Source organism: Liolophura sinensis, chromosome 1 (genome assembly GCF_032854445.1).
Source record: "Liolophura sinensis isolate JHLJ2023 chromosome 1, CUHK_Ljap_v2, whole genome shotgun sequence".
NCBI classification, from domain to species: domain Eukaryota; kingdom Metazoa; phylum Mollusca; class Polyplacophora; order Chitonida; family Chitonidae; genus Liolophura; species Liolophura sinensis.
The window spans coordinates 58,302,717-58,313,554 of NC_088295.1; the positions used below are offsets into that span (position 1 = coordinate 58,302,717).

The window sequence follows — 10,838 nt, forward strand, 5'->3', positions numbered from 1 at the left end:
CCCCCGGGCTGTGCCCGGTTTCCTCCCACCATAATGCTGGCCGCCGTCGCACAAGTGAAATATTCTTGAGTACGGCGTGAAACACCAATCAAATAAATAAATAAATAAATAAATAAAACTGCACCTGGGTGTGTGTAAACTGCACCCGGACTGTGTGCAAACTGCAACTAGACTGTGACATCTCTGGCCAATTATTTGTAATATACCTTGTCACATCTTCATTATTTTATGTTACAAGGGTACATCCCTCCGATTTGTAACTCCTACGTTTCAGTTTCAATGGTGTCAAGTCTGACTATATCAGCGGTAGGAGTATGTTGGCACTAGAACTGGACTGTAGTTAAAGGATTCCTCACCTCCATTGCTATAAGAGAAATATGGTTCAAGCTGACAGTGTAGCCTTGTGCCTAAGCAAACAAACATGCAAACAATATTTTCAACTGTTGTCATGGATCATCTATGCAGATCATTTGTATCCGCTCTTTGTTATATTTTAGTGCGCTCTGTCCCGGGTCTGTCAATCTCTGCACCAGGTGATGTCGTGGCAGGTCGTCCCTTTACCCTACAGTGTAAGATAACCAGGCCGACAGGTGACAGGCCTGTTGTCTCCTGGACCCGTGTTTTTGGTCAGAGCGCATCCCGTATATACGCCACCCGTGAGTGTACACCATCAATACAGCTATCATTACAATCACCAGCTGGGCTATCAGGGGGATGTCAACGCGTCAACGGGGAAGAGGTTTATACAGTGACGATAGAGAACGCCACAGAAGACACGGGCCGGGGAAGATGGATATGTCAGTTTGCACGGGGGAGTGTCAGTACTACTCTGGATGTTCAAGGTAACGGCTTTTAACATAATCAGATGAGATATGGTTATGTCAGCATAGACTGAAGAGTGCCAATGTCAATCTGGACGTACAGGGTAAACGTGTCATATCGTGATTTGTAAACATTGCAGAAAGACCCACCTCAATAACACCAGAGATTTCCTCATGAAATTTCCTCTCAAATTTGATTTTGATGTCACTCATTCCTTATATGTTCTCCATCAAGTTTATTACCAACACTGTCATTGCCTGCATGAAGACTCATAAGGTACACAAATGGTGTTAAATTTAATATTTTTGGTTTTTGTGGATCAACTTTGTGTATGTGTGGAAAACTGCCAGTACCAAATAAAGTGATGTGTAGGAACTGAGTATTAGACTATAAATACGTATTGTTGTTTGCTTGTTGTTTAAGTACATGTATGTAGAATATTGTTTAATATTGAAACAGTGCTCATAGTCGATGGCTTATCACGTGTCCGTAATCGGCAGCTCCGAGCTCAGTTCCTAGTTGAAAATCGACAGTTTTGTTCTTACTAGTTTGGCGACCAAGTAAAAGAGGTTAGTCCAAGTATTGGTCATTCGTTTTTAGTGTAGAGTGAATGTACTGGTCTTGACATGTGGTGTCTGCAGCGTGACGTTCAAGTGAGTCAGCACTGTATGTATGTTCACTCTAGAAATGGACTGCAGTTAGAGGTGATGTCGTGGCCGGTCGTCCCTTTACCCTACAGTGTAAGATAACCAGGCCGACAGGTGACAGGTTTGTTGTCGCCTGGACCCGTGTTGTTGGTCAGGCCTCATCCCGTATATACATCGCCCGCAACTGTACATCGTCAATAGCGGTATCACCATAATCACAAGCCGGGTTATCAGGGGTATGTCAGCATGTCAACGGTGAAGAAGTTTACACAGTGACGATACAGAACGTCACAGAAGAGATGGGCCCGGGTAGATGGAAATGTCAGTATGGGCTAAAGAGAGTGGATATCAAGCTGACAATACAAGGTTTTTATAATCATAAATAAATTCACTTCAGAATCAAAATGACTATAAAAAGGTATAAAGTTAATATTCTGTTTCTTTTATTATTCAGTTATATGCAAAATTTCTCTTACTAGGTACAATTTTGCAACAAAACTCACAAAGCAGTAACAAAGCCCACATTACAGTCTCCCTGAATGGCTTTTATTAGAGAATTTACATCATCAGTCATGTTCCATGTGTTGCATAATTATGAGGAAAAGAAGTCTTGGTTTCAAAAGCACACTGAAAGAGTGTAACATTATTAATTCGAAAAAAATATTGTAACAACGTTACCCTTTAATATGGACTTTATGCTTTAATATGGACGCCAAGCAATGACGTAATTTTATAGGAAGCTGAACGTTGTCAAGCTGTAATAAAATAATAAATAGTATATCATCTGTATTTGGGAAAAGGACGTTATATGAGAGGGTTTGTCACGTTGCGCAGGTATATGTTTTCCGTGCTTGTTATGGGTCATAACTTTGCGGACTTTTGCTTTTAAATTGCATGTCAGGTTTCGGTCTCTTGGCTTTATGAATGTTGTCAAGGCAGTTAGATATGGATGTGTATGTGTACACGTGAAACACTAATAAAACAATAAAGCAAATGGAAAAAAATGATAAATAAAAGTTAAATTTATTTTATTCCCCCAGTTATGGTATCCCGTGTCACTTTGATGTATCCCCCAAATGCAGTGTTAGATGCTGACAACTCCACCTTCATCTGTGTGACCTCGGCCAGTAAACCTCAGGCCTGTGTAAGGGCATACATAAGGACGTCCGCTAATATCCGGGAGCTAGACCCAGGATACTGTAACCAGGACTCCACCTCGGTACAGACTACAACGCGGACATTCACGTTTACAGCTACTGCCGAGGAGAACGGAGCTGAACTGTACTGTAACGCCTCCAACAGTGTGACGGATCTTCCCGTCCAATCACAAGTCCACACACTGAATGTACAATGTTAGTATGATGTGATGTAATTAGGCTGTTTCAGCAGATAAGAATAATTAACCTGCGGATGGTTGTGGGTTTCCCACGGATATTGCTTTTTTTCCTGCTATCATTAAGCTGACCACCTTCGAATACGTGAAATATTCTTGAGCACGGCGTAAAACACATATAAAAGACATATAATAATAATAATTATTATTTATCTTCCATGACTACTGCATTCCAATGGTGCCTTTTTGACCTTCTCAGGCGGATATCGTCTGTACGGCGTGCTTTTAAAACATTATGACCATGTCGTCTCTCTGAAACTGCATACCGAACACGCCGGGGATCTCGCCCTAAAATACTGATACTTTATTTGAATTATTCTCTTCATTAAAGAAGAAATTCCGAGAGCACCCATCTTGGAGTCTCAATTATGACCCTACTTCTCCAAATGAGCGATGTATGTCAAATGCACCTGTTCTAAAACTTGCTGTGGTTAGAATAGCTGACAATAAATGACATTTTATCTGTTGTCAGATCCTCCACGGAGTGGCATCCTCCTGTCAGGTTACGTTAACAACACAGCTGCAGAATCTGGAGAAACACTGACCTTGACCTGTCAGGTAGGAAAGGGGAATCCTCGACCAGTACTCACCTGGTCATCGGTTTGTGGTCAGACAAACACAGTCCCTGGTAACGATGGAAGTCAGAAGATGAGTATCAGTATAACAGTCAGACCGTCCCTGAACCAGAAGACGTGTGTGTGTAAGGGGAGTCAGAGCGGGGCGTTGACAAGATGGACGGAGCAGAAGAGCAGAACATTCAATGTAATGTGTAAGTTTTACAACACAGGTTTAATAGACCCACGTAAACGGCTATCCGTGCGCTAATCGCCAATGATCTTTATGTTATAGAACTTTCGTGCTGCGATTAGACTAAAGTTCCAGTAACTGTTTGATCCGGATAAAATTCCATAATGGGTTATATTTGTATGTATATATTTGGGCTGGATAGGCCTTTGTTTCCTGCGGAATAAGTGAAAGAGAGGGTGAGGTGGGAAAAATTATGATAAATTCTGCGATTTCGTCTTTATAAAAAGAAGTGACCAGTAGTGACATGTCCACATTGGCAGGACGAATTGTATTAAAATGTGACTACAAGAACTGTACCTCAACAATCATTTCTCGTGACAGCCTTCAAGCATTTAAAAAATCTGAAGACGCAAGAGAAGAAAAGCGTATTCATTTAATGGTTCTAAAAGCATTTAGTTTGCCTCCCTCAAATGTTAAGGGAATTGTTACATGGACTGTCATAACGTTTCAATAAGTGTTTATTTTATGGTAGTCGGACCTGACAGCTTACAGCTCCGGGCAGATTCCGGACAATCGGGAAACACAGTCACCGTCATAGAAAACAGCACCGTGACATTTACATGTATCAGTGGTGAGTCCAATCCTGCTGCTGTCCTCTCCTGGTTCAACAACAACAGTCCTATAGCTACAGCAGAGATATCAGATTTGAGCTTACAGCAAGGGTCCAATCACGGGTACCTCACCACACAGCGGTATACAGTGAGGGTTGATCGATATCAGGATGATGACATCATCAGATGTGAGGCTCAGAGACCTGGTAATGGACAGAGTAAACCTGAATCCACCAACCTCACAATGGCTGTTTTCTGTAAGCATGATTTTTTTCTGTTTTACACGAGGAAAGCAAAAAAGGGCTGTCTGGCTTTGTTACCATACGAAATCTCACAAACTGACAAAAGTAAAGCTAAGATAAAACTCAGACGTTTTTTTATGTGGATAGATTTGATATTGAAGGATCCAAACCGAACATTTTCTTTGTCACTCACTCTTTCTTTTTAACAGATGCCCCAGAAATAAAATGTAACTCAACTCACGTGACACTGTTCGAAGGCCAGAGACTAAAAATGTCATGTGACGTAACATCCAACGATAATGTCGTCATTAACTGGTATGAAAAAGGCCGTCGAATTGATAACGCTGTGATGACAAACTCCAGAGGTCCTACTCGGCGTGATGTCATAATATCGACATTAGAGTTTGATTCAGCCGAAGCGACACTTACCGGCGTCTGTCAGATCGAGGCCAAGAACAGTGTTGGATCATCGACTAGGGAAATAACAATAAGTGTAATAGGTATAGCATTTATTTAAGTATATCTATCATCAGTGAATCTCTTACTAAATACTGTTCCTTTTCTACTTCGACGACTACAATACAGTAGTTCCTTTTCAGATCTAATGCAAGTTTGTATGATAGGCCTTTGTGTTGAAACGTCTTAATATTCCATTGGATTACTAACAATGTCTCAAACATGAAATTTCATAATTCGCCTTTTTTCAATGTTAGAGGGTCAGTTTATACCAAAGGAATTATTGCTGACATCCTGCATCAACAGCCAGACTTCTCTTGTCTGGGCGTCTGCGATTGACGACTCTTTTGTGAAATACTACAACCTGGAGTACAAAGCAAACGGAGAAGACTGGAAGAAAGAACTCGTCAGAAACCCGGGCAGAGTAAAACTTGTGCGGAAAACGTTGAAAGATCTACAGTCTGGACTGTTGTACCAGTTCAGACTTCAGCCTGTCTCTGACATTAGCCTTTCAGAATACGCTGCGGCAAACTGCACCATTCAAGGTGGGTTGCATTTTGCAGTATGGACAATTGTTGATGTTAAATACGACTGGCGTAACGGCATTGTCATTATTTGATTGTTGCATTACCACAGTGATTTGAGGCAACCAAAGTGGCATGTACATATATATGTACATGCTACATGTCATAGCAAGGCACGTTGTCTCTGGGAAACTTCACGTACGGCTATACAAAAGGCCACCATGGACATATTCTTGCCACCAAGGTCCGGAGGACAATAGATGTAGAGGTTTCTTGGGAATTCCTGTTCTATGATTGTAAGATACAAAAACCACATTACTCACGGTACAGACACACCCCACACAAGCAGGATGATACTACTAAATAAGCTGTTTTACAGATGGTCAGCCACTCCGAGGACAAAACGATGTCCCTGCAGCGGGCCTGAGGAAAGGTGATATGTTCGGGATAGGTGTTGTTGTTGGTGTTGCTGTCGTCACTGTCATTGCTGTGTCTGTGATTTGCTGGCTGCGGCGAAAAACACCATCCACAGGTGGGTCAGTTTGGGTCTTGGTCACGCTCTCCATATGGTTAACTTTTTTTTTATTGTACTGCATTGTTAGAGATATTCATGTAGTATTGTCCTGAAGCCTATTTACTATTAACGTCATTATAGAAAAACATATGAATGCTATCATCTTAACTGTGTGAAATCCCTGTATAATGATTTAAATGTGAAAACAGCACATTCTTTGACTTGAAAATATTCGCAATGGTTTATTCCTGGCACTGTTTTCTTTTTTCGTTGTCAGAAGGCACCCCAGACAAACAGGAAACAGGACAAGTCAAGAGGTATACAGCTAACACTGTGGTTCGTTTGACAGCCTGTATGTATGCACGTTTGGGGTTTAATGCCGCACAATTTTCCTGTCATATGCTAACAAGGGGTCATTAGATGTGTGTACATGTATTGTCTCATGTGGCAGAGCGAGTCGATGACACCAAAGTGATGACGCCACTGCAGGATCATGTCGAAGACACCAAACATGATACACATCCAGTCAAATTATACTGACACCAGGCCAACGAGTCCTGTTTCTTCGCTCGAACCTCTCAGTGCTCAGCATCAACTCAGGCAGCAACAAGTACCACAAGTAAAAGTCTGTGGTATTACGTGATCCCAGGTCTCCCGATTTTCGAGGCGGATGCTCTAGCCATTAGGTCACCGAAGCGCTCTTTTAACATCTTGTAATCTGATCTGTCTCTGCTAAGATTATTATAACCTCCTTTGCCGATGTATCCGTTATTTCGTGACAGTTCCAAGTTCTAATGTATTTTTGCAGCCTGTACTTCATAAGTGAGTCGTCAAACAGTTTTCAGGGAGATATAATGAAGGATAATGAAACATGTCCTCGCTGTATTTTGTTACACTGACAGGGCTGTGGAAGACAGGAGAACAGGGGAGAGAGCTGTAAAAGACACGACTTACCTTGAGTCTTCTGGTAAATGGTTTTCTTCGTCTTATTCATATCGGTAACATAAAACACATAGAAATTTGACAACAATGAAATGTATCCCTTGTTCAAGATATGTTCCATAAGATGTTTTTACTCCAATGGAACTCTGATGAACTTAAGTCCTCTAGTCCTACCTCTGGGGGGGGGGGGGAGGTGTCGTTCGTGAAAATGACAATATATATTACATTTATATAAAAAGTCAAGATTTAAAATGTATAAATGTATTATTTTGATTACATTGAATTTTTTGCACTAAAAACGTTGTTTTCTGTTTTTATTTTGCTCCCATAAAAAGTGTTCGAAAGTTTGGCAAAAATGAAAAAAAAAAAAACAATTTGGACTTTGAAGTTAATAAAAACTTTAAATAGTGTGTTTCTACACCATATTAAAGGTAAGGCTTCAAATTTAGTTGAAAAAAATTATCAAATACGTTTACTTATAAGCTCTTCTCACCTCTACAACTTTCAATGTGAATGACAAAAAAAATAGTTTTCCAGAAATAAGGCTTGATGTAAGTGAAAGTCATGCATACCTTAAAGTTAGCGCTATTATTGTTTTTTGATGGAAATATCTTTCAAAATATGTTTTGAAATAAGCACATGCACACTCAAAATGTGGTTTATGACATCAGGATATTATTATGTGTGTTACATATCTGATGTATTTACTTTCTCACGTTTCAAACTTTTAAATAACTTTTTTGCTGACAGTGTTAACAAGTTTCTCCAACTGCCATTTAACTTCACATTTAGTTTCAACAATGGAATCTGTGACATTATCAAAGTCACCCACAGACACTTCTTTTCATGTTAATAAGTGTATCAGTAATGGATGTAAAAGAATACGAGACGCCAGTGACATTCGCCGCCTTACAGACACGAGGCGAACACCTCTGTGTGAGGTATAGATGAGGTATATATGGATTGTATACCATATGTACACCTCAGTGTGAGATATCGATAAAGTGTACACCCCATCTATATATCTGAGGTGTACTGTGCCTCAGGAATATGCCTAAACCTCAGATATACCTTAGAAGAGTTTTTAAAATGAGATAATGTACCCCAAATACACCTCAGCAACATAGAAAAATTCTTCACTTTAAAGATATACCTTAGGTACACCTCAGAAACGTCGAAAGTTAAAGAAAAATGAATGATGTACCTCAGGTACACATTAGAAACTTTGACAGGTTGACTGCTATAATGTTAACCAAATTAAAGATAAACCTTTGTCTCACCTTGTACTGATTTGCCGTTCAGTGTGCAAATATTGCCCATTCACAGAACAAGTATTTCTCAATGATTATTCCAAGATGGCTGCTCTTAACAATGTGCATATTCCAGGCTGTGCACTGATTGATGCTTCCTGGGGCTGAATTTGTGACCTGTGGGCACACGAAAAGTTCTAAAGGTCATAGAAAAGAAGAAGCGTTAAATTTTGAACAAATCTCAAATAAATGCATATGTCATGTTGTTGATTTACAGATACTGTAAACAAAGAACTGCAAAGGCTTAAATTTATCCATAATTTGTACCACCAATATCAAAGTGTTTTGAGCTTTCTATCAAAATAAAAGTGAAAACAGTGAGTTAAATGTGAGTTACCCTCAGGTACATCCACTTTGCCCTTGAGCACACGTTAGTACCTGGGCTATACCTAAAGTATACCTCGGATACATCTCAGGCATCATATTTTTACCTAATCTTTCTAGGGTACACCTCCACAGAAGTGTACTATGGACGTACTCGAGGTATTAAATTGCAAACGAAAGTCTAGACACACTGATAAGCGAACAGAAAACATGATGACAGAAGTACTCGCTCTCAGAATTTCCGAAATCCACCCATTACAGGTTCAACAGCAACAACAAAACGATGCATCAACTGTATTATACGCTACAACAAATCCTACAAATAACAGTACAATAGATATCGCATCAGTGAATCCAAGCCTGCTGCGTTGTTACTTGCCGCAACAAACTTTTTCCAACATGCTGTTTTCGCGCGAACTTATAATCTTCAAGACCCGCAATCTGTTTTTGGAGCCGATGTCTGCTGCTAGAAGGAATGTATGACGAAGTACTTGTAGAAATACGAATCACGTTCCAAAGACAAACAGCACAAATTATAATTCCAGTTCCACTGTGGAACAAAAATAAAGATTTGACAGTTATTCCAATAAATAAAGTAAATTAGACAAGAAATTAGCTCACCGCGGTAAATAAATTAATGTTATGGTTTACTTTGAACTACATTCACATTTATAGTTAGAAGACAAAAATGTGAAAAATAAATTCCAAAAATGTAATGTTTACATGGTTGATGAATTTATTTATTATTTATTTATTTCATTGGTGTTTTACGCCGTACTCAAGAATATTTCACTTATACGACGGCGACCAGCATTATGGTGGGTGGAAACCGAGCAGAGCCCGGGTGAAACCCACGACCATCCGCAGGTACGGCCGGAGAGGAAGCCAGCATGAGCTGGACTTGATCTCAAAACAATCACATTGGTGAGAGACTCCTGGGTCATTGCGCTGCGCTAGCGCGCTAACCAACTGAGCCACGGAGTTGATAAAGGAAACATTCGGGCAACTCCAGTAGCTGTAGCATTAAATAAACTGTACAGGGAAATAATCAACTTTTTCAGTATACTACAAGGTAAAATTACAATTATTTTTAATTAAAAAACGTGATATTCTGTCAATTTTAATTAAATGTAAACAATTACATGTTGTTATGCACAGAAACCATTCAACATAAATTATCAAGAGCAACTTATACATGCAAAAGAAAAAAACAAAATGATAAACTGTGGCTTTTGGATATTTGACCGAAAATCTTACAATGACTGTGTAGAGAAAATGCACTTAATGTGAAAGAAAGTGTTACCCAGATGTTTTTTGATGGTCTAGATGCATAAAGCAATAATAGCATGGGCAATACTCTGAATGTAAAATGTACAGGAACTCACCTCTGAGCCTATGCTATCTGTCCATACAAAAGGTGTTAAATTAAAAACTACAAATCAAAATAGCGATTGCCATGAGATCTTTATTAATTTTTTTTTACGGACCTGACCCCATGATGACATTTTGTTTGTGACAGGTCACTATGAGGATCTTGACACCACACCTAACCCAGGTAAGATGCTTCATTTCAAAATTCTCTATATCCTTGTCCTGTTGTAGAGTGACATTTGTTATAAACTGTCCCTATAGTGCATGTATTTGCAATAACTATGAATATTTCAAAGTATTCCATTAAACTAATGACATTTATAGAGAAGTAAATGACCCAGGAATTGACGTGGGAATGTTTGCCAGCAACTTGCGAATGGTTGTGGGTTTCCCCCGGGCTCTGCCCCTGGGCTTTGGTCCTTTTCCTCCCACCATAATGTTGTCCGCCGTCGCATACGTGAAATATTCCTGAGTATGGCGTGAAAAGCCAATCAAATTAATAAATCAAATGTAATACTTTTTCATTCAGCACGTCCACATTACGAGGAGCTCTCTGGGAGAACATCGTCATCTACACCTGGTGAGAACAGGATCTACGAAAATGCAACCGTGTTCTGAAGATTCAACGTACTCTTTGCCGATCTGCTCCGAAGATCTGAAGACATGAGTTCTCAAACAAGTGTATATGACGTCAGTCCGTTTGGGCATTGGGTTTAAGTACTGTACAAAGAAAGCAATATGCAGTGTCAACGGTGTCACCAGAAAAATCCACATCTTCAGGAGCTCGTTAAAAAAGGCGATGCAGGTTTTCCTAAGTTTGTTTAATTTGATAACCGGAAAAGCACATTTATGATAGTAACTAAATATTCTATAAATAGTTCTTCTAATGACCCCATGTCAGCTCCCTTTAGAACGATACTGATCTTTTCGAGTCA

General features: G+C 39.7%; 1 protein-coding gene across 1 annotated transcript; it reads left to right on the forward strand.

Annotated features, from left to right (window-relative positions):
• The first annotated feature begins 2,511 nt into the window (after nt 1-2,511).
• Nucleotides 2,512-10,521, forward strand: LOC135462605 (uncharacterized). The gene is made up of 10 exons (XM_064739833.1): nt 2,512-2,821; nt 3,335-3,631; nt 4,142-4,477; nt 4,672-4,962; nt 5,176-5,463; nt 5,822-5,974; nt 6,234-6,273; nt 6,859-6,923; nt 10,052-10,087; nt 10,433-10,521. Exons 1-10 carry the CDS (start codon nt 2,512-2,514, stop codon nt 10,519-10,521), a joined length of 1,905 nt encoding a protein of 634 aa, XP_064595903.1.
• Nucleotides 10,522-10,838: the final 317 nt, after the last annotated feature.